General features: G+C 41.1%; 1 protein-coding gene across 2 annotated transcripts in view; it reads right to left on the bottom strand.

Moving 5' to 3' along the window:
- The window catches only part of AK5 (adenylate kinase 5), a 272,886-nt gene that overhangs the window by 48,090 nt on the left and 200,011 nt on the right, over window positions 1-24,785 (bottom strand). For both annotated transcript variants that reach the window (XM_069595098.1, XM_069595099.1), the window contains exon 10: window positions 24,410-24,454. In XM_069595098.1, coding sequence (XP_069451199.1) covers window positions 24,410-24,454 — 45 coding nt within the window. The remainder of the gene's footprint in view (window positions 1-24,409; window positions 24,455-24,785) is intronic.

The following is a 24,785-nucleotide window of genomic DNA, read 5'->3' as shown; positions in this document are numbered from 1 at the left end:
GCAGTAAGAACTTCCCTGGTGGTCCAGTGGTGAAGAACCCACCTTTCAATGCAGGGGACTCAGGTTTGATCCCTGGTCAGGGAACTAAGATCCCAACATGCCGAGGGGCATCAAAGCCCAAGCACCATAACTAAGACTTGACGTGGCCTAAGTAAACAAATATTAAAAAAATAGAGTTCAACAGTAATCGCATAATTGTCATATTATTCAATGATCCTCTTCTAGACTTTATTGTCTTTGACTCTTTAGTAGCATTTAACATCACTGATAAACAGCTTAAAAATCTCTTTTCCCATGACTTCCAGACACATAATTTGCCCATGTTCTCTCCTTTCCTTTGCCAGCTAGAAGCTCACAGAGAGCAGAAACTGCTTTATTTATGTTGGTCTCCCCAGGGAAACTTGGGAAGCATCACTGGCAACTGTTGATGAATTGAAGTCTAGGAGACCTGTGGTCCCATGACAGTGACAACTATACTCCTTTTCACACTAAAGGAACTCTGAATCAAAGGACTCGAGTTCTAGGTTCACACCCTAGACCTTTATCTGGTGAGATGACTTTAATGGAGTCACTTGTCCTCTCTGAGCTTCAGCCTCTTCAGTAACAAAACAGGTAATGCCTATTGGCTGTGAGGACAAAATGTGATAATGCAAATAAATTGCTTGGACCAGTTGCTGGCATGTGAAACACTCAATAAGCATAATGCTTATTATCTGTAAAACAAGGCAGCTCATGTTAGTGATGCTTAGAAGTACTACCAGCTCTAACATTCCATGCTTTTTACAAAGATTAGATACAGAATTTTTATACTGTGGTACAATTTTAGCATCTTTAAAGATGGATAGTCTTCACAGTTATAGCCTGTGAAGGTTTCAAATGTCTTTTGTGAATCAAACTATCCTATTTTTAGGTAGTCCTCAAAATTGTTTAAAAATCTATCAGAAAAAAAAGTCATTTTAAGAAAAAAATGTTATCAGATTTCTACCTTTTGAAATATTTCCTTCTGTCTAAATGAAAACGGGCTTCAAGGTTGGGTTCGGGTTTTTGTAACTGAATTTCTTTCAGAGAAAAGCCATTCTGCTATCAGATCATGAAATGACTATGCCCTAGGAATGATCCTCAACTATTGTGGCCCATGAGTCACTTAAACATTCTGTATCTGGGGGGAGCTGTGTCATCATGCTGAGTTTCAGTAGCATTGCTGGGAACTGGCTCTCTCTGACCAAAAACAGTTAAGAAAAACAGAACTTTATCCTCAAAGACAGTACCCCTGTTAGTTCTGAAACACATTGCTGCTTCAAGTTATTAGCCAAATAGGATGAAGTATGCCTGCTGACAGAGTCAGCTGAAGGCTGCGTGAAAGAATTTCACACGGGACTGGGAACTTCTTCACTTTTTTGTTTTTAACTGAAAGCCTAATAAACTTGAAGTTGCTTCATCTTTTTCTCATCTTCTGAGATGTGGGCGTGGCATGTGGGATCCTAGTTCCCTAATGAGGGATCGAATCCACTCCCACCTTGCACTGGAAGTGCAGAGTCTTAACCATAAGTCCTGGGCCTGGGAATTTCTTGATAGGAATGCATGTGTGTGTGTGTGCGTGTGCACTTATTCACTCAGTCATGTCTGATTCTGTGTGACCTCATGGACTGTATCCCTCCAGGCTCCTCTATCCATGGACATTTTCAGGCAAGAGCACTGGAATGGGTCAGTTCAGTTCTGTTCAGTCTCTCAGTCGTGTCCAATTCTTTGTGACCCCATGAACTGCAGCACGCCAGGCCTCCCTGTCCATCACCAACTCCTGGAGTTCACTCAAACTCATGTCCATTGAGTCGGGGATGCAGTCCAACTATCTCATCCTTTGTTATCCCTTTCTCCTCCTGCCTTCAATCTTTCCCAGCATCAGGGTCTTTTCAAATGAGTCAGTTCTTTGCATCAGGTGGCCAAAGTATTGGAGTTTCAGTGTCAGCATCAGTCCTTCCAATGAACATTCAGAACTGATTTCCTTTAGGATGGACTGGCTGGATCTCCTTGCAGTCCAAGGGACTCTTGAGAGTCTTCCCCAACACCACAGTTCAAAACATCAATTCTTCAGTGCTCAGCTTTCTTTAGAGTCCAACTCTCACATCCATACTTGACTCCTGGAACAACCGTAGCTTTGACTAGACAGAACCTTGTTGGCAAAGTAATGCCTCTGCTTTTTAATATGCTGTCCAGGCTGGTCATAACTTTTCTTCCAAGGAGGAAGCATCTTTTAAATTCATGGCTGCAGTCACCATCTGCAGTGATTTTAGAGACCAAAAAAATAAAGCCTGTCACTGTTTCCCCATCTATTAGCCATGAAGTGATGGGACCAGATGCCATGATCTTCATTTTCTGAATGTTGAGCTTTAAGCCAACTCTTTCATTCTCCTCTTTCACTTTCATCAAGAGGCTCTTTAGTTCCTCTTCACTTTCTGCCATAAGGGTGGTGTCATCTGCATATCTGAGGTGATTGATATTTCTCCCAGCTTCCCTGGTGGCTCAGAGGTTAAAGCGTCTGCCTGCAATGCAGGAGACCTGGGTTCAATTCCTGGGTCAGGAAGATCCCCTGGAGAAGGAAATGGCAACCCACTCCAGTATTCTTGCCTGGAGAATCCCATGGACGGAGGAGCCTGGTGGGCTACAGTCCACAGGGTTGCAAAGAGTTGGACACGACTGAGCGACTTCACTTTCACTTTCTAGCAATCTTGACTCCAGCTTGTGCTTCATCTAGCCCAGCGTTTCTCATGATGTAGTCTGCACATACGTTAAATAAGCAGGGTGACAATATACAGCCTTGATGTACTCCTTTTCCTATTTGGAATCAGTCTGTTGTTCCATGTCCAGTTCTAACTGTTGCTTCCTGACCTGCATATAGGTTTCTCAAGAGGCAGTCAGGTGGTCTGGTATTCCCATCTCTTGAAGAATTTTCCAGTTTGTTGTGATCCTCACAGTCAAAGGCTTTGGCATAGTCAATAAAGAAGAAGTAGATATTTTTCTGGAACTCTCTTGCTTTTTTGATGATCCAATAGATGTTGGCAATTTGATCTCTGGTTCCTCTGCATTTTCTAAATCCAGCCTGAACATTTGGAAGTTCATGGTTCACATACTGTTGAAGCCTGGCTTGGAGAATTTTGAGCATTACTTTGCTAGCATGGGAGATGAGTGCAACTGTGTGTTAGTTTGAACATTCTTTGGGATTGCCTTTCTTTGGGATTGGAATGAAAACTGACCTTTTCTAGTTCTGTGGCCACTGCTGAGTTTTCCAAATTTGCTGGTATATTGAGTGCAGCACTTGCACAGCATCATCTTTCAGGATTTGAAATAGCTCAACTGGAATGCCTTCACCTCCGCTAGTTGTTCATAGTGATGCTTCCTAAGGCCCACTTGACTTAGCATCCCAGGATGTCTGTCTCTAGGTGTGTGATCACACCATCATGATTATTTGTGTTGTGAGGATCTTTTTTTGTATAGTTCTTCTGTGTATTATTGCCACTTCTTCTTAACATCTTCTGGATATTAACTGGAATGGGTAGCCATTTCCTACTCCAGGGACCTTCCTGACCCAGGAACTGGACCTGTGTTTCTTGCATCTCCAGTATTGGCAGGTGGATTCTTTACCACCGAGCTACGGGGGAACCCCCATACTACCTGTGATCTTAGCCAAAAGGCCAAGAAGCAGTTTTTGTTAAGAAGGACTGTGCCTTATTTATCAATACCTGGTGTATAGTTATTAAATTATGGCGCTTCAGGGAGATAGCCTTGAACATAACTTTGGGAGTCAGGAGACCTTGGTTCTAGACCATTTCTGGTTTTAACTAGCTGGGTAACCTTGAGAGACTCACTCTGTATCCTCAGATGCTAGATTCCTTGTTTGTAAATCAAAGAGTCTCTATTAAATTAATGGTTACCTGTGCTATTTTACATTAATGTTTTGTTCAGTTGTCCAATCATGTCCAACACTTCGAGACCCCATGGACTGCAGCACACCAGGCCTCCCTCTCCCTCACCATCTTTCAAAGTTTGCCCGTCTTCATGTGCATTGCATGGGTGATGCCATGCCATCATCTCATCCTCTGACACCTCCTTCTCCTTCTGCCCTCAATCTTTCCCACCATCAGGGACTTTTCCAATGAGTCAGCTGTTCCATCAGATGACCAAAATACTGGAGTTTCAGCTTCAGCATCAGTCCTTTCAATGAGTATTCAGGGTTGATTTCCCTTAAGATTGACTGGTTTGATATCCTTGCTGTCCAAGGGACTCTCAGCAGTCTTCTCCAGCACCGCAGTTCGAGGGCATCAGTTCTTCAGCGTTCTGCCTCCTTTACAGTTCAGCCCTCACAACTGTATGTGACCCCTGGGAAGACCGCAGCCTTGACTATACGGAACTTCGTTGTCAGAGTGATCTCTCTGCTTTTCAACACACTGCCTAGGTTTGCCACAGCTTTCCTGCCAAGAAGCAAACATCTTCTGATTTTATGGTTGCAGTCACCATCTGCAGTGATTTTAGAGCCCAAGAGGAGGAAATCTGTCACTCCTTCCACTTTTTCCCTCTCTATTTGCCATGAAGTAATGGGGCTGGATGCCACAATCTTAGTTTTTTAATATTTAGTTTAAGCTGGCTCTTTGACTCTCCTCCTTTACTCTTATCAAGAGGCTCTTTAGCTCCTTTTCATTTTCTGCCTTTAGAGTGATATCATCCACACATCTGAGGTTGTTGATGCTTCTCTGGCCTATCTTGATTCCAGCTTGGAACTCATCCAGCCCTGCATTTCTCATGATGTGCTCAGCGTATAGATTAAACAAACAGGGTGACAGCAGACAGCCCTGAAGTACTTTCTTAGTCTCGAACCAATCGTTTGTTCCATACAGAGTTCTGACTGTTGCTCCTTGACCCACATACAGGTTTCTCAGGAGACAGGTAAGATGGTCTGGTATTCCCATCTCTTTAAGAGCTTTCCATGGTTTATTATGATCCACACAGTCAGAGGCTTTGGCATAGTCGATGAAACAGAGGCAGATGTTTTTCTGGGAATATCTGCATTTTACATTATGTTTCTAAATATTATAGCTTCTTTTCAATAGTGTTTCTCTGTGAGGAAACACCACTCATCCTCACCTTTTAAACGCAATTCATTGTTGGGGGATTTTTGCAGAAACTATTAATAACACCTGTGGCTGGTGATTTATATAAGTGATAATGAAAGGTCTCCAGTCAATAAATTTTGAGTAACAAAAGACACATTAATACACCTCTGGCCAATAATATGTTAAAAGTGCCCAAGTGACTTGCTTTGGCCGGTGAAATGCAGGCAGAGGTGGATGTGTGTCACGTTTAGGCAGAGGGTTTTACGGCCAATACGTGGTTTACTGTATATCTTTTCACCTTGCTATAATACTAGCAATATTTTGAACAGCAGGGGATCAATTAACATAGTTACCAGATTGAAGCCCAGGCAACTGTTGATGAACATGTAGCATTAGTCCAGAACAAAAAGAAGAAGTGGAGGAGGAAGACAAAAAAGAAGAAACATCTTTATCACTCTATAATTCAGAGATTTTTAGGACAGCTTACTTGTTACTACAGCATGACCTAGCTTCAACAGCATAGCCTGGCTTCTTCTGACTGATACATTGCCAAACTTCGCTGTGCATCAGAATCAACTGAGGAGGTTGAAAAAGTTCCTGAATCAGTATTCCCTGTCATACTATGATCTTAGGCATGCATTAAATGATTATAATAGGCAATTTATAATAGGCAATAAGCTGAACTTCTCCTTTCTATTTTTTTTCTCCTTTTATATAAAATCATTTTTCTCTACTGCACAGGGTAGTTTTATGAACCCCTGGGGTTGAGGCATTGAAATTTACAGTTTTAGAAAGTTCTCCAGGGAAATTACATAGACCCTGGCAGTATGTGTAAGGAGAAAAAGGATGTATTAAAGGATGGGCAAAGGGATGGACAGAGGGACAGATAACTGATAAAACAGTTACTGTAAATGTTAATGGTAAAATCCAGACTGTGAGTTTACAAGCATTCACTATAAAATTCTTTCAGCTTTGTTGAATGTTTGAAATATTTTCATAACGAAAAAGATCTTCAGAAAAATTCCCCAGGTCGTTCTGATTGTTAACTTGTTTTGAACTTCTGGATTGGATAATCGAAGGAAGGCAAGTTGCTGTGAATACCCCAGTGGTCACTGCAGGGAGTCTGTAATGTTGATCTTTCTTTTAATATTTCCAATGTAATACTGTGGAGATAATGGTTCTATCATGAGTGAATATTTGCTATCAGTTCAGTTCAGTCGCTCAGTCATGTCCAACTCTTTGTGACACCATGGACTGCAGCAGGCCAGGCTTCCTTGTCCATTACCAACTCCTGGAGCTTGCTCAAACTCATGTCCATCGAGTCAGTGATGCCATCCAACCATCTCATCCTCTGTCGTCCCCTTCTCCTCCTGCCTTCAGTCTAACCCAACATTAGGGTCTTTTTCAGTGAGTCAGTTCTTTGCATCAGGTGGCCAAAGTATTGGAGTTTCAGCTTCAGCATCAGTCCTTCCAATGAATAATCAGGGCTGATTTCCTTTAGGATTGACTGGTTTAATCTCCTTGCAGTCCAGGGGACTCTTTCAAGAGTCTTCTCCAACACCACAGTTCAAAAGCATCAATTCTTCAGTGCTTAGCTTTCTTTATGGTCCAAATCTCACATCCATACATGACTACTGGAAAAACCATAGCCTTGACTAGACGGATCAAGTTGGCAAAGTAATGTCTTTGTTTTTTAATATGCTGTCTAGGTTAGTCATAACTTTTCCTTCAAAGAGTGAGCATCTTTTAATTTCATGGCTGCAGTCACCATCTGCAGTGATTTTGGAGCCCCCAAAATAAAGTCTCTCACTGCTTCCATTATTTCCCCATCTATTTGCCATGGAGTGATGGGACCAGATGCTATGATTTTAGTTTTCTGAATGTGGAGTTTTAAGCCAACTTTCTCACTCTTCTCTTTCACTTTCATCAAGAGGCTCTTTAGTTCTTCACTTTCTGCCAAAAAGGTGGTGTTATCTGCATATCTGAGGTTATTGATATTTCTCCCAGCAATCTTGATTTCAGCTTGTGCTTCATCCAGCCCAGTGTTTCTCATGATGTACTCTGCATGTAAATTAAAAAAGCAGGATGATGATATACAGCCTTGACATACTCCTTTCCCAGTTTGGGATCAGTCTGTTGTTCCATGTCCAGTTCTAACTGTTGCTTCTTGACCTGCATACAGATTTCTCAGGAGGCAGGTAAGGTGTTCTGGTATTCCTATCTATTGAAGAATTTTCCACAATTTGTTGTGATATACACAGTCAAAGGCTTTGACATAATCAATAAAGCAGAAATAGATGTTTTTCTGGAATTCTTTTGCTTTTTCGATAATCCAATGGATATTGGCAATTTGATCTCTGGTTCCTCTGTCTTTTCTAAATCCACCTTGAACATCTGCAATTTCATGGTTCACATGAAATTCTGGCATAAGCCTGGCATGGAGAATTTTGAGCATCACTTTGCTAGTGTGTGAGATGAGTGCAATTGTGTGGTAGTTTGAACATTTTTTGTCATTGCTCTTCTTTGGAATTGGAATGAAAACTGACCTTTTCCAGACCTGTGGCCATTGATTGAGTTTTCCAAATATTAGCTATAATGGTTAATAAGAATCCTCACTGCCTTATCAAAATCTGTGCCATCCCTTCTGTTGCAGATGAGGGATTCTTTTAGTTTTCTCTGCATCAAGCTGGAAATACTGGGAGCCAGACTGTGAGTCTATTTCATACCAACATAGTGGGTCAGAGATAAGTTCAAGAGGTGACTGCAGACTGTTCAGATATAAGTATTTAGTTTACAATGTTTGATATTTGACCCTAATAAGCATCTTTCCTATATGTTTTGTTTGTAATAATTCATTTAATCTTCACAACAACAATGTGAAGTAGGTACTATTTGTAACTCTTATACAGATGAAAAAACTATCCCCAAGGGCCAGGTTGACCTTGGTAGTCATAAAGCTCTATAGCCTTTCACATGTAAGGCCATTCTGGAAATCAGACTGGCCTGCTTTCAGAAAATTACTGCACAGTCTTCAGTCACAGGGCAGTGGGTTTTCATCATGGACTAGTAGGGTTGCTGGCTGAAACACAGACTCTCCAGTTACACTAAACATTAACACTGCTTATCTAAAATCCAAATTTAATTGTGTCTAATATTTTTATTGATTAAATCTGGAAACTCTATCAGGGCCCACCAGTTATTAGCTTAGAGACTTTTGGGAGACATTATTTTATCTCTGTTCTGACAACTCCAATAGTTTGTGATTCTGTGATTCATTCAGCTAAAACCATCACAGCCTTAGTGAGACATGTGAAATGTCTAATTAAGACAAGACTCTGAAACTGGATTCCATGACTCTACCTCTTACATAGACAAGGAAGGCTCAGGTCTTGGGGGAGAGGAAGTCACAGGCTCTATGAAGGTGATTCCTAAACATTTACATCCCATGATGTTCCTACAGCTCATAGAACCCCAACCTCACCTCATCCAAACAGACAAGATTTCCAAACTGCTCACAAGTAAATGCCACTACAAGCCCTGTCCTTCACATAGCGACCTCCATGGCCTATTCCAGACACAACTTACACAGCACTTACAGACTGGTGCCTTTTAACAGTTGCTTCCTCAGCCTCTGCTTGCTTGCGTTTATGAATTCTTGGACTTCGTACTCTTCCAGAATACTCTTCTTCCAAAATCTTCTTAAACTTATCAAGCCACCTTTCCCCCTGTCTTGTAACCCTTTCACACTATGATACTAGACATGCATTTAATGACTATAACATGCTATTTATAAACTCAGCTTCTCCTTTCTATTTTTTCCTTCTTTTATATAAAGTCATTTTTCTCTACTGTATGAGAAATACATGCTCCTTATTGAAGATTTAGACCACTTGGAAAAGTGAGAAAATAAAAAATCTCCCATAGTATCACTATCCAAATACAGCTGCCCCAAATGCATTTTGTTGTGTTTCTTTGCAGCTTTTTTTCCTACACATGATTTTCTGGTTTGGTTCTCATTGGAAATATGTCTGCTTTGATATTTCTCCTCTCTGGGCTTTTGTAGTCTCATCTGAAAATGAGCTTGTTGGACTAGATAAATTCCAAGGTCATTTCCCAACACTACCATTCTGTTTTTGTCTTTATCAGAGAACTTGGAGACTATTTGTGCTTGGAGTCTATTTTTTGTACTGTAAAAGGAAGTGAGGATATTTAAGACAGGTAGGGACATCTCTCATGGATGTTAGTTGGATTACATCTGGGGTTTTGTGTTCAACTGTGGGCCATACTACGGAAATTAGATGTTTTACAAACTGTGATGAGAATATAAAGTTGGTGCAAAGTTTCTAGAGGGCAATTTGGGAACATAAATAAAGTCTTAAAAGTTTTCAGGTCGGTGGATTTATCCTAAGAGGAAAAATAATGGTTTGGTTATATAGATAGTGACAATATTTTTATTTTATTTTAATTAAAATTTTTATTTTTAAATTTTATATTTTTGGCTGTGCTGTGTAGCACATGGTATCTTAGTTCTTCAGTGAGGGATCTAACCTGTGCCCCTGTGTTGAAAGTGCAGAGTCTTAACCACTGGACTGCCAGGGAAGTCCCCACAGCATTTTTAATTAATTAAAAAAATTTTGGTAAAATGCATGACATTAAACTGAATACATTATAATATAGCAATACAAAGAAATAGTATGTGGTCATTAAAATGATATACTGAAAGAAAACAGATAAAAACTAATACAGTATGATTCCATTTATATAAAATTCCAAAATATCTATGACATTCTTTGCAGGGGGCAGTGAACAGAAGAGGGCACAGGGGGACATAGCCAATGGACCAGCAGGGAAGTCCCCTCATTATATTTTATTGAAAGTTTCCTGGATGGAAAAATATCTCCTCCCTTGGCTTCTATGACACCATTTGTTTTTGCTTTCTTCTTTCTTCTCTTCCATTCTCTGGTTCTGGCACAGGTATTTCTGAGCCTCCAGATCTCAAGTTTCCTCTAGCCTCCTTTTACTCAAGCCCAATGGGTGATCTCTCCTGCATACATGGCCTCACCTAACATTGCTGTCCTGCTGAATTCCGTGTCTCTACCTATAGCCAGAACTTGCACTCTGGGTACCAGATCTCAAAAGCCTCTTGTTTAATGGACATTACTTCTGGATGTCCCATTAGCATCTCAATTTTGAAATGTTTAAAACTGAACTCTTTATGACTCCCCCAAATCCACTTCTTCCCACATTCCTTATCTCCTTGAATGGCATCTCTTGCCACTTTCTACCCTCTCACTTCTGGGGCTCCCTCTTGCACACTTGTTCCCTCTTTGTGCCATAGGCCCATCCCAAGTTTTTTTTCCCACTTGCACTTAGCCGGTTCCTTTTCTCCCTCAGGACACAGTTCTGATGTCCCCTCTCCACCCCATCATCCCCACTTCATCTTTCCCTCCATCACCTATACTTCTGCCATTGCATGTCCCAAGCAGTGCTATTTCTTTGTCACCTTTCTGCAACACAAACTCCTTGAAACTAGGAAGCCTTGCTTTTCATCTTTGTAAGCTTAAGTCTATCATTTTGTTGATATATAGCAGAAACTCAAAAAAGATGTCAAATGAACTAATGAAAGTAACCCCAAAATATATATATATATATACCTAATGGAAGAATTTAATTTAGTGGCAGGGGAACAGATTTATCATTAGGGGAGTTTAAGCAACCCCCTTAAAGTCTATGTATCATTTAGCTTAAGCTATTTTTTCTTTTACCTCAATACTGAGTCATTGAGATTAATATGGAGTCAAGGTGCTCCATCTAAACCAGAAAAACACCCCAGAAGCACCAAGTTTCCTCAGGTCCAACCAGCACCAAATCCTCAAATATTTGCTAGTTGTTGCCTTTGGCTTTCTGAAACAGTTTTCATGGGGCTCACAAAAAGATACTCACAATATGTCTTGGTAAAAGATGCAATATATATTCTGAAATCATTGTGCTTTGGGAGGGGTTCGGTAATGATTCAAATAATTTCATGGGTTCAAATTGCTTACTTTTTTGAAGTTAATACAGAATTTCATTAGGTATCACCTCACACTGGTCAGAATGGCCATCATCAAAAAATCTACAAACAATAAATGCTGGAGAGGATGTGGAGAAAAGGGAACCTCTTGCATAGTTGGTGGGAATGTAAATGGATACAACCACTGTGGAGAACACTATGGAGATTTCTTAAAAAACTAGGAATCAAACTACCATATGACCCAGAAATCTGACTCCTGGGCATATACCCTGAGAAAGCCATAATTCAAAAAGACACATGTATTCCAGTGTTAATTGCAACATTATTTACAATAGCCAGGACATGGAAACAACCTAAATTTCTATTGCCAGATGATAGATAAAGAGGATTTACATATATACAGTGGAATATTACCCAGCCATAAAAAGAAATGAAACTGGGTCATTTGTAGTGATGTGGATGAACCTAGAGTCTGTCATACAGAGTAAAGCAAGTCAGAAAGAGAAAAATAAATATTGTATATTAATGCATATGTATAAATCTACAAAAATGCTACTGATAAACCTATTTACAGGGCAGACATAGAGATGAAGACAGAGAGAAGGGGTTTGTGAACACAGAGAGGGAAGGCGAGGGTGAGATGAACTGAGAGAGTAGCATTGACTTACATGCACTATCATGTGTACAACAGATAGCTAGTAGGGAGCTGCTGTATAACACAGGGAGCTCAGCTTGGTGCTCAGGGACGACCTAGAGGGGTGGGATGAGGGATGCAGGAGGGAGGCTCGAGAGGGAGGGGACATATGTTTACATATTGCTGATTCACGCTATTGTATCGCAGGAAATAATAAAACATTGTAAAGCAATTATACTCCAATTAAAAAAGTAAAATTAAAAAGGTGCTTTTACAAAAAATGGAATTTCACATAACTGGGAGAGACAAAGCTGGGCACTCAGAGTTCTTTTTCATCGATACGCATTTGTCATTATTTTGTCCTTGTTTTCAGACATCAATAGCTGGATGTAAAGGAACAAAGTAAAATGGAAAATTGAAGTACTTACTAAAATAATTTTGGCAAACTCTTCCCTCATCTACCATATTCTTACAACTTCACCTAGATTTTGGCCTCCGAAGGAAATGGCAACCCACTCCAGTGTTCTTGCCTGGACAATCCCAGGGACGGGGGAGCCTGGTGGGCTGCCATCTATGGGGTCACACAGAGTCGGACACGACTGAAGCGACTTAGCAGCAGCAGCAGCATCATATATTTACATATGCTTCTAGAGCATGTGCTTTGAAATCTGAAAAACTTGTTCTGAGAGGAAAGTTACTTAACCTTCCTAAATAGTACCTTCCTAAACCTTCCTAAACCATTCCTTCAATAGTAAAATGGGGAAGAATATGAGTACTGATGATTGGTCTGAGGATTAAATAAGATATTATGTATAAAGATGCCACACTGTATGGAACATAGTAAGTCTCCATTACCTGTTAGTTTTAATACTGCTACGAGGTAAATAAAATAACTATTTTTGGGGTAGAGGATGGGGACTTTGGCTTATTCAGGTGCCTTCATACTTCATTTCCGTGGGGTCATGTCTCTATTGTACCAATCGAGAAAACAACTGGCAATGCGTTAACTCATTGGCTACTCAGACTTGGGATGAACAGAGACCAGTATTATCTTGCCATGTAAAAGAAATCCAGAGAGGCTGGGAGGGGAGTGTCCAAGATGGCAGAGTAGAAGGACCCTAAGCTCACCTCCTCTCATGAGCGCACCAAAATCATATCACTCTACAGAATGACCATTGTTGAAAAAGACTTAAGCCTACCAGAAAAGATCCACTACAGCTAAAGACATAAGGGCAGAACCATGACGAGACTATTGGAGGTGCAGACTCAAGATATAATAAAATCTCATAGCTTCAGTGGACAACCCACAAACCAGAGAACAATTATGTTATACAGAGGCTAAGGGATAGGTTCAAGGGCACACATGGCTTGGACACAAACAGGATTTGGGGTGTACTCTCATCGCCAGGGCTGGGTTTTGAGTCTGTAGTGTCTGCCAGTGTCCACTGATCATTCTTTCTGAGTCTTGGAACAAGCGAAAGGGGGCTTTCAGTGAGTTAAGCCTGAAGACATAGCCTTGACTGAGTGAACAGGCTCAGTACCTAAAACTTCACCAGGTGACTCTGTCTGTAAGTTAATGACATTTTCAAAAGATCTCAATAAGTGGGAAGGGAGACAGTGAGTATGAGGCTATGAGATCTTCACTTTACCTGGTGAAACTTACTCACCTGTGTTCTTTCCTTTGTTAGCAATAATTAGTCCTCCTGGAGGACTCCACTAACTCAGCAACATTTTTATTTCCCTTGAGGAAATAATTTTAAAAACAAGGGAAAAAACCCTTATGCCATGTCATGCAGTGTTCTAAGGATTGTTTAATGCCTCTTTGAACCTCACAGTTCTTTAAGCATAGTGAACCCTTTATTAATTTGATCTGTTTAAGTGAAGAAAGTGTTTTGTTCTAGTCAAACCATACTTAGAGTTTTTTTGCAGTGAAAAGGTTTATATAATTAAGTAGGTGCATTGTCAGCACAAAATGCCTGCATTTCTCCAACATTAGAAAGATATCCATTGGTATGTAAATGTATCTGAGGTTGTCTTAGAAAGTGGCCCAATGTTTCTCTTCCATTACTCCCATCTTGAATGGCCTGGATTTTGAAAATAAAGGTGTTGGTCAGAGTGAGTGTCAACACACACCTGGGCCCCTGCAGGGGAGAAAGAGCTGTGGTGATCAGGCGACTCTGTCTAGAATGGAATGATCTCTCACAGTTAGGGCAGCTAGGCCTTGGAGTCACATGGGAATATTTCTCTGTGTGAACCCAGCCTAACTCATGAGTTGCGTGTTTTTTCTTCATAGTGGAAACTCAACCAAGTCTAGTGTGGGTTTTCTTAGCCTAATCCAGTGATTTCTGATAGTCAGAAATCCTGATAGTCCAGTTCTTTGTGTCTTTCTCCCAAATCCTATGTTAAATCCTAAAGGCCCATGTGATGGTGTTAGGAGATGGGGCCTTTGGGAGGTGTTGAGGTCATGAGCACAACTGCACTCATCTCACATGCTAGTAAAGTAATGCTCAAAATTCTCCAAACCAGACTTCAGCAATAAGTGAACCGCGAACTCCCTGATGTTCAAGCTGGTTTTAGAAAAGGAAGAGGAACCAGAGATCAAATTGCCAACATCTGCTGGATCATGGAAAAAGCAAGAGAGTTCCAGAAAAACATCTACTTCTGCTTTATTGACTATGCCAAAGCCTTTGATCACAAGAAACTGTGGAAAATTCTGAAAGAGATGGGAATACCAGACCACCTGACCTGCCTCTTGAGAAATCTGTATGCAGGTCAGGAAGCAACAGTTAGAACTGGACATGGAACAACAGACTGGTTCCAAATAGGAAAAGGAGTACATCAAGGCTGTATGTTGTCACCCTGCTTATTTAACTTCTATGCAGAGTACATCATGAGAAACGCTGGACTGGAAGAAACACAAGCTAGAATCAGGATAGCCAGGAGAAATATCAATCACCTCAGATATGCAGATGACACCACCCTTATGGCAGAAAGTGAAGAGGAGCTGAAAAGCCTCTTGATGAAAGTGAAAGAGGAGAGTGAAAAAGTTGGCTTAAAGCTCAACATTCAGAAAATGAAGATCATGGCATCTGGTCCCATCACTTAATGGGAAATAGATGGGGAAACAGTGGAAACAGTGTCAGACTTTATTTTTTGGGCTCCAAAATCACTGCAGATGGTGACTGCAGCCATGAAATTAAAAGATGCTTGCTCCTTGGAAGAAAAGTTATGACCAACCTAGATAGCATATTCAAAAGCAGAGACATTACTTTGCCAACTAAGGTCCGTCTAGTCAAGGCTATGGTTTTTCCTGTGGTCACGTATGGATGTGAGAGTTGGACTGTGAAGAAGGCTGACTGCTGAAGAATTGATGCTTTTGAACTGTGTTGTTGGAGAAGACTCTTGAGAGTCCCTTGGACTGCAACGAGATCCAACCAGTCCATTCTGAAGGAGATCAACCCTGAGATTTCTTTGGAAGGAATGATGCCAAAGCTGAAGTTCCAGTATTTTGGACAGCTCATGCAAAGAGTTGACTCATTGGAAAAGACTCTGATGCTGGGAGAGATTGGGGGCAGGAGGAGAAAGGGATGACCCAGGATGAAATGGCTGGATGGTATCACGGACTCGATGGACGTGAGTCTGAGTGAACTCCGGGAGATGGTGATGGACAGGGAGGCCTGGCGTGCTGCTATTCATGGGGTCGCAAAGAGTAAGACACGACTGAGCGACTGAACTGAACTGAACTGAATGTTATAGACCAACGACATAACATAATGAAGCGGTGAATAATTTAGAGTCAGACACAACTTAGGGACTAAACAACAATAATCACATTTAAGCTATTATCTATTATTTGGGGCCTCCCTGGTGGCTCAGAGGCCACAGAGAGCTCCCTAGCCCCTTCCACCATGTAAGGACAGTGTGAGACTATGGATATATAGGAACCAGGACATGGGTTCTTGCCAGTCACTGAATCTGTTGATGTTCTGATCTTGCATTTCCTGTCTCTAGAACAGTGAGAAATAAGTTTCTGCTTTTTAGTCTATGCCATGTCTAAGCCCAAATGGACTTAGACAAGCTCAGAGCTCCGTCTCCAAGTCAGGGCTGTCTCCCATCTGGAGGGTTTTCTTTGCTCTTTCTCTGGTCCTAGTCTTGCCAGTGCTGTTGGTCCCTGAGGTGTCCCCTCTACCTTCCATTCAGCCCCTGTTCTGGAGTCTCCTACTGGACCTCTTGATGCATTCTTCTTTCCCAGTTCTAACAAGCACCCACACTTTCCTTTCAGGCCTCCCTTGCACCACTGGGTACAGAGAAACATTCAGAACCTTTCCAGACCCACAGGAGCCCAGAGAAATGGGGACTTTCAGGAGATGCACCCCTTTTCCCTGACCACTTCTTCCCATTTGTAAGGTTCTTTGCTTTTCAAAAGACAAGGAAAAACAAGGCACAAGGGACTATTTTCCTCCAAGATCTTCCAAACCCTAAGTCTGGGGTTTCATATAGCTGCTCAACAATGCTCCTCCAAATCCAATTAACCCTAGGGTTCTCGAAGTGTGGTTCACAGACTCTGGTCCCCTGTTTTCATTACAACACTAAGAGGTTATTTGCTTTTCACTGATGGTGAAAAAGCACTGGCTGTACACCTGTGGTGCCAATAAAAGCCAATTATTCTAGTATTCTTCACCACCATAAACTCACAGTGAAAGAAAGGAAGAAAAAAAACTGCCAGTTTTACTTAAGAATGCTCTTGATGATGCAATGAAAAAGTTTAATTTTGACCCTTAAATACTTGTCACTGTAATATTTTGTGTGACAAAATGGGAAGACGTGTAGATATTTCAGCACACCAGGTACATTTAATGGTTTTCTCAAGAAAAGCACTGTGTGATTGCTTGAGTTGTGGAACTAGTTGTTTTTTTAGTTGAACGCCATTTTTACCTTCTGAAAGACTGAATAACAGATAAAACTCTGGTTTTTCAGACTTGAATATCTGGCAGACATTTTCTAGAAAACTAATAAAGTAAGTTGGTCACTTCAAGGAAAGCAACTGGCAACATCTTTGTTAATAATAAAATCCAAGCTTTTGACCCTGGATCCACCACTTACTGGCAAATTACTTAACTCTCTGATGTCTTACTGGAAAAATAGGATGGTGATAATATTCCAGAGAGTGGATACAAGTATTAAGCAAGATAACATTATAAAGCATTTTATACAGTGCCTGCTGTGTGTTAAGTAAGTGTGCAATAAATATTGGTTTCTATTATAGCTCAATCAAGATAAAATAATCAGATTTGGTTTCCATTTGTAATTTGACAAAATACCCGAGTCAATTCCACCAAAAATGTTAACCTGATCTCCAAGAAAATCCTCATTAAAAATTAGATTTATTCTTGTTCTTTAATAAGAGGTCAACTGTGAAATCACAATAGACCACAGTAAAATGACAGGCATTGAGATAATAGATTTTAAGCAAAAAATCTCATTTGTCTAATCTTTCCCCAGGAAGTAAATAGGACAAGTAGGGCAGTGGTTAGAAAATGCACAGAATAACACAGACTATTACACAAGCACTTCCCAAAGCTTACTCTAAAAGCAGTGGATGAACACCAATACCAAAATACACAAGGCCACCTGTGTTCCTGCTATCCTGAAAGCCACAGCCATTGAATGACGTCTTGATTATCATGCCAGTAGTCTGCTTATTTAACTTATATGCAGAGTACATCATGAGAAACGCTGGACTGGAAGAAACACAAGCTGGAATCAAGATTGCCGGGAGAAATATCAATAACCTCAGATATGCAGATGACACCACCCTTATGGCAGAAAGTGAAGAAGAACTAAAGAGCCTCTTGATGAAAGTGAAAGAGGAGAGTGAAAAAGTTCGCTTAAAGCTCAACATTCAGAAAATGAAGATCATGGCATCTGGTCCCATCTCTTCATGGGAAATAGATGGGGAAATAGTGGAAACAGTGGCTGACCTTATTTTTCTGGGCTCCAAGATCACTGCAGATGATGATTGCAGCCATGAAATTAAGACTTACTTCTTGGAAGGAAAGTTATGACCAACCTAGACAGCATATTAAAAAGCAGAGACGTTACTTGCCAACAAAGGTCCGTCTAGTAAAGGTTATGGTTTTTCCAGTGGTCATGTATGCATGTGAGAGTTGGACTATAAAGAAAGCTGAGTGCCAAAGAATTGATGCTTTTGAACTGTGGTGCTGGAGAAGACTCTTGAGAGTCCCTTGGACTGCAAGGAGGTCCAACAAGTCCATCCTGAAGGAGATCAGTTCTGGGTGTTCATTGGAAGGACTGATGTTGAAGCTGAAACTCCAATACTTTGGCCACCTGATGTGAAGAGCTGACTCATTTGAAGAGAACTTGAGGCTGGTAAAGATTGAGGGCAGGAGGAGAAGGGGACGACAGAGGATGAGATGGTTGGATGGCATCACTGACTCGATGGACATGCATTTGGGTGGACTCTGGGAGTTGGTGATGGACAGGGAGGCCTGGTGTGCTGCGATTCATGGGGTCACAAGAGTCATACACAACTGAGTGACTGAACTGAACTGAACTCTAAAGTCTCTCACTTTACCTGCAACATGAGATGATTGTCCAAACTGAAGCACTTCTACCAAGGCTTTGGGTAGGGATTAATGGGAAAGCCTCTTGATGAAAGTGAAAGAGGAGAGTGAAAAAGTTGGCTTAAAGTTCAACATTCAGAAAATGAAGATCATGGCATCTGGTCCCATCACTTCATGGGAAATAGACAGGGAAACAGTGGAAAGAGTGTCAGACTTTATTTTTTTGGGCTCCAAAATCACTGCAGATGGTGACTGCAGCCATGAAATTAAAAGATGCTTACTCCTTGGAAGAAAAGTTATGACCAACCTAGATAGTATGTTCAAAAGCAGAGACATTACTTTGCTGACTAAGGTCCGTCTAGTCAAGGCTATGGTTTTTCCTGTGGTCATGTATGGATGTGAGAGTTGGACCGTGAAGAAGGCTGAGCGCCAAAGAATTGATGTTTTTGAACTGTGGTGTTGGAGAAGACTCTTGAGAGTCCCTTGGACTGCAAGGAGATCCAACCAGTCCGTTCTGAAGGAGATCAACCCTGGGATTTCTTTGGAAGGAATGATGCTGAAGCTGAAACTCCAGTACTTTGGCCACCTGATGAGAAGAGTTGACTCATTGGAAAAGACTCTGATGCTGGGAGGGATTGGGGGCAGGAGGAAAAGGGGACGACAGAGGATGAGATGGCTGGATGGCATCACGGACTCGATGGACGTGAATCTGAGTGAACTCCGGGAGTTGGTGATGAACAGGGAGGCCTGGCGTGCTGCAATTTATGGGGTCGCAAAGAGTTGGACATGACTGAGTGACTGAACTGAACTGAACTGATGCTATGTTACATTTGGGGAATATGCAGGCCATGAGAAGCAGAGAAGAGTAAAAGAAGCCAAAATAGATTGGAGAATAGCAGGATAATGATCGAGAGATTTATAAAAGAAAAAAGGAAAGAAGTGTACCAGAAAAGGTTGTGAAAAACTGTAGGAGCCAGTTAATGGGATATCATGAGGCTCTTTATGATATTTTTACATTTTCCGAATAATTTTCTTTTTTCGACAATGACTGCATCCCAGTCTTGTACATCAGCATTGTCCTTATATCTTGTTTGTGAACAACCTTAGAATCTTTTTCAATCCTTTTGATCATCAGGCTTTATCCTGTGAGATCCCTTATCTGTTCTTTGGAAGGCATTTCTCTATAAATAGGGATGGAACTCCCTTCTCCATGAACAAAAAGGTTGTACTAGTCACACAACATTCAAAGGGCTAACTAGGTCCATCACCGTCACTTTCTCCTTTGGTCCGGATGGTACACTCTCCCTGAATACTTTTTTGACTCAGATGGCAGGCAGTGCAATTACTTGCCCCCACTTAAAACTATTTTGCAAATGCGCAAGAAATAGTCAGCTTGGGGATAGAGAAGAGCTGGTGTTGCTTGTTCTCTGTAAGAAGGCAGCAGCCATATGGTATAAGAAGTGTCTGATTACGCTTGCAATTAACCTAAAAGCTATCCTGCCAGAAGCAGCTACAACAGCAGCAACCTGTCTGTCAGTTCTAGCCCAGGAATTCTAACTGCTATTTCAGTTGTTATGGAAACTGACCACACTGCTTCCTAAAAAATTCATTATTCCAGCAAATATTAGTCATTCTGGGGCATCTAAATGAGTGATGCAGACACAAGGATGGAGGAGCACAGAGGAGGAAGGCTAGAGATTAGAGAAGACCTCACAGAGACAGGCTTCCCTGGTGGCTCAGCTGGTAAAGAATCCGCCTGCAATGCGGGACACCTGGGTTTGATCCCTGGGTGGGAAGATCCCCTGGAGAAGGGAAAGGCTACCCATTCCAGTATTCTGGCCTGGAGAATTCCATGGACTGTGTAGTCCATGGGGTTGCAAAGAGTTGGAGATGACTAAGTGACTTTCACTTCACACAGAGACCTGACCTTGGAGCAGGATTAGCCAGGGGAGAAGGCATTTTAAGAGAGAGGACTGGCAAAAGCGAGGGAACGTCAAGAGATAGTAGTGGTGCAGGTGGGCTTGGGGTTGAAGACTCGTGTGGGTGGAGTGGAAAAGGGGAAGACATGTGGAAAAGGGGAAGCTGATTCTTGTGGATTTAGTTCAGGCCAGTTCAGTTCAGTCGCTCAGTCGTGTCTGACTCTTTGCGACCCCATGAGTCGCAGCACGCCAGGCCTCCCTGTTCATCACCAACTCCCGGAGTTCACTCAGACTCACGTCCATCAGTTCAGTGATGCCATCCAGCCATCTCATCCTCTGTCGTCCCCTTCTCCTCCTGCCCCCAATCCCTCCCAGCATCAGAGTCTTTTCCAATGAGTCAACTCTTCTCATCAGGTGGCCAAAGTACTGGAGTTTCAGCTTCAGCATCATTCCTTCCAAAGAAATGCCAGGGCTGATCTCCTTCAGAATGGACTGGTTGGATCACCTTGCAGTCCAAGGGACTCTCAAGAGTCTTCTCCAACAACACAGTTCAAAAGCATCAATTCTTCGGCACTCAGCTTTCTTCACAGTCCAACTCTCACATCCACACCTGACCACTGGAAAAACCATAGCCTTGACTATACAGACCTTTGTTGGCAAAGTAATGTCTCTGTTTTTTAATATACTATTTAGGTTGGTCATAACTTTCCTTCCAAGGAGTAAGCATCTTTTAATTTCATGGCTGCAGTCACCATCTGCAGTGATTTTGGAGCCTAAAAATATAAAGTCTGATACCGTTTCCACTGTTTCCTCATCTATTTCCCATGTAGAGATGGGATCAGATGCCATGATCTTCATTTTCTGAATGTTAAGTTTTAAGCCAACTTTTTCACTCTCCTCTTTCACTTTCATCAAGAGGCTCTTTAGTTCTTCTTAACTTTCTGCCATCAGGGTGGTGTCATCTGCATATCTGAGGTGATTGGTATTTCTCCCGGCAATCTTGATTCCAGCTTGGTCTTCATCCAGCCGAGCGTTTCTTATGATGTACTCTGCATAGAAGTTAAATAAGCAGGGTGACAATATACAGCCTTGATGTACTCCTTTTCCTATTTGGAACCAGTCTGTTGTTCCATGTCCAGTTCTAACTGTTGCTTCCTGACCTGCATACAGATTTCTCAAGAGGCAAGTCAGGTGGTCTGGTATTCCCATCTCTTTCAGAATTTTCCACAGTGTTTTGTGATCCATGCAGTCAAAGGCTTTGGCATAGTCAATAAAGCAGAAATAGATGTTTTTCTGGAACTCTCTTGCTTGATCATCAAAAAAACGACGATCCAGTGGATGTTGGCAATTTGATCTCTGGTTCCTCTGCCTTTTCTAAAACCAGTTTGTGGATTAAAGCTCATCAAAACTGTTATGGGTGTATTGATGACATCCTGAGTATTTTTACGAGCTACAAATTGGCCTGGAACAATATAGCCTTAAAATACCATCCTGCCATCTGCTGAGAAAGTACTGTTGACCCTTGAACAATGGGTGGGGAGCTATAGGGGTGCTATATGCCCTTCACCCCCCGCCACACAATTGACAATCCATGTATGACTTGGATTGTCAGCTCTCTGAATACTTGGTTCCTATGACTCCATGATTCCGAATCAGTGGATTTACCCAACCTGGGCTAGGTAATACTGTAGTATTTACTATTAAAAAAAAAATCAGTGCATAAGTGGTTCTGGGCAGTACAAAGCTGTGCTATTCAAGGCTTAACTGTATTTAGAACAAAGGTGTTAATTTTCAAGCAGAATCCAGTAAACAGCCTAGAAGAAGAACCATCTTTTTTTCTTTTATTGCAGTTGCTTTGTACCTTCTACAGTGCAAACAGTAAGCTGAAATCTTTTTTTTTTTTTTTTTTACTATAACAGTGACTGAATAACAAGTTGAAGTACAAGAGAGTTTGGTTGGTATATATACATATACTATAAAACCAATTCCTTTATTCAGGGAAGTGGTTTTTAGTATGGTGTGTGGACCCTTGAGGGTCTTAAGGTTGGTCTGATGCCATATTTATATCATACTATTTCATTTTCTGAAGGGCGCAAAGCTTAATAACAGGTCAGCTGAGCTCTTTAGCTAGACCTGGCTAGATAGAAGCAGTATTTGAAAATACAGTTGAAATTCAACAACAGTGCTAAACAACAGGTGAATCTGAAATAATATTATTCCCAGAGACAATAACAACCACCACAAAATATGCTGTACTATTTTTAAAAGCTTCTTATTATATTATTAAAAATACAGACTTCTATGTGATATTAAAGACTCAACCTTTGGATTCCTGAACTTCAAGTTTAGAAAGTCTCCCCTCTTCCTAATTTGGCTTCTAAGATAAAAGCTGAACAGAAAAAGTATAATTTATTGTGTGTAGTCTAGGTTCCCAGGTAATTAACTAAAATTTGTGTGGAAAGGGGAGTTTCCTTTGAGATTATGATGACGCGCTTCTCTTCATTAAAGAGTGGAGATAATGTACTTCAACTTTCTGAAAAGAGTGTGAAGAAAGCGTGGCAACAGTCCGTCCCGCTCCCTGGACTAAGGTCAGCTAGAGACGAGCAGGTCAGAAACAAAACTCAGTTGAGCTTAAGAGTTCTCAGTACTTAGACACGCTGTTCCCTTGGCTAGAATTCTTCTTCCTCTCACCTCCTACTAATCTTTTCAGTCACCCACCGCTTTCTTTAGTTGCCTGCTTAAATGTCGCTTCCATAGGGCCTTTCCTGATTACCCATTTTTTCACCCCAAACACTCCACCCAACTTGTTTGCTGTTTCAGCTCTTTGTTTCCTTCCTGATGCTTTTCAAGGTTTGTGGTGATAATTTGATTCATTCTCTTTTTCCCCTCAGATGGAAGCTCTGTGAGCCCCGCTCACTGTCCGGCACAGGTCCAATACTCAGTAAGCAGCTGGCGGATGATTAAACACGGTGGACAGTCGGGGTGGCGACCCACATAAGCTGGTGGCGGGATGTGGAAGGCCCTGGGATGGGGAACTACAGCCATGGGCCCTGCTCTCCTTTCTCCCACCAGTTGTTAGAATGACGTTGATCAAATCCCTTAAAGTCTCTGGGACTCAGTTTCCTCATCTGAAAACGAGGGAGATGTACTGAGAGATTTCCAAGGAAGCATCTTGACTTCAGAGTGTAAGATTCTAAGTATATCTGATTATTTTCCTCGGGAGCGGATAACTGTTCCCCCCCCCCCCCCAACCCCCCGCCCCCGCCACTCACTGAGGAGGTGTGGACCTTTTCATTATTTCTGAATATAAATAGTTATTTTCTGAAAAGTGTACAGGTGGGTGTATTAACTTTTCTGTAGACTTCAGGAACTAGAAGGAAAAGCACTAAGTTTTTGGAGGTTCTCTGACAATACTTTGTCCTATTCTATGTAGTTTGAATGCTACACAACTAGACCCATTTATTCCCATGAGAAAAACTGGAAATCTGGCTCTCACACTAATTAGCTCTATGACCTCGGACAAGTTCCTTAAACTTCTGAGGCTCACTTTTCTTGTCTGTGTAATTGATATGCAATAGGGATGGATTGCCAACATATAGGATTGTGTAAGGATTAAAGGAGATAACTCGGAACTTGATAAACGTTCAGAAAATGCTGGTTAAGCTCAAATGAATTTCATCCCATAATGAGTTTCCCAATGAGTTTCACTGTATGAGAGCATAAAACAAACAAGATTGTTTTTTTTTGTTAGCTACGTGGAATGCAGGGTATGGTTATTAAGGTATATTTGAATATGTGGTCACTGATGTATATAGTTCAGAGAGGAACAGATCATTGTTCAAACATAAAAGGTGTTAGATTTTAACAGATGGCATCCTCTTACCCACGGGATTATAATATATTTTATTATCGTAGAACTGAATTCAGGAGTTTGCTATTCCTTAGACTCCTGCTTTGTCTCCACTGAAAAGACACAGAGCCAGAGCAATATAAAACTGTATAAATGAAAGGAAAAATATGGAATCCTCAGGGGTATAATCTTGACTAAAAAAGGTGCAAGGCTTCAAACACGGTTGAGAAATGAATAGTCTTCCTTCTTTACCACATTGTTATTATCAGCAGTTACAACTGAAGATTTGAGAGCTGTTACTCACCAATCATGAAAATAATTTTACACTTTTTCAAGTCCTCCATGAAACCTTTAAAATAAGAATAATTTCAGTTATACAGCAAGAAAAACTGTATTGAAACCCTGGTTTTATAATGTGTAGCATAGTATTATATAATATTCTATTCTGTATTATAGTATACAGTATTATCTATCTATCTGTATCTATATAATACATATAGAATAGAGCATAGAGATGAAACAAAAATTACAAAGGTGGTGAGTGAGAACTAAATCTTGGGAGCCACTGCTTTAAGACAAAGAAATGATTAGGGATTTTTGGCAAAGTGCAAAACCCTATAGAGTCTGTGGAGCCCTAAAAGATTTCCAGTTATGTGGTGTCAGGAGGTGTTTATTTATAT

Source organism: Ovis canadensis, chromosome 1, assembly GCF_042477335.2.
Source record: "Ovis canadensis isolate MfBH-ARS-UI-01 breed Bighorn chromosome 1, ARS-UI_OviCan_v2, whole genome shotgun sequence".
In the NCBI taxonomy this organism is placed as follows: Eukaryota; Metazoa; Chordata; class Mammalia; order Artiodactyla; family Bovidae; genus Ovis; species Ovis canadensis.
The sequence above is the reverse complement of the archived record's forward strand: the minus strand, read 5'-3'. Positions and strand labels throughout refer to the sequence as shown.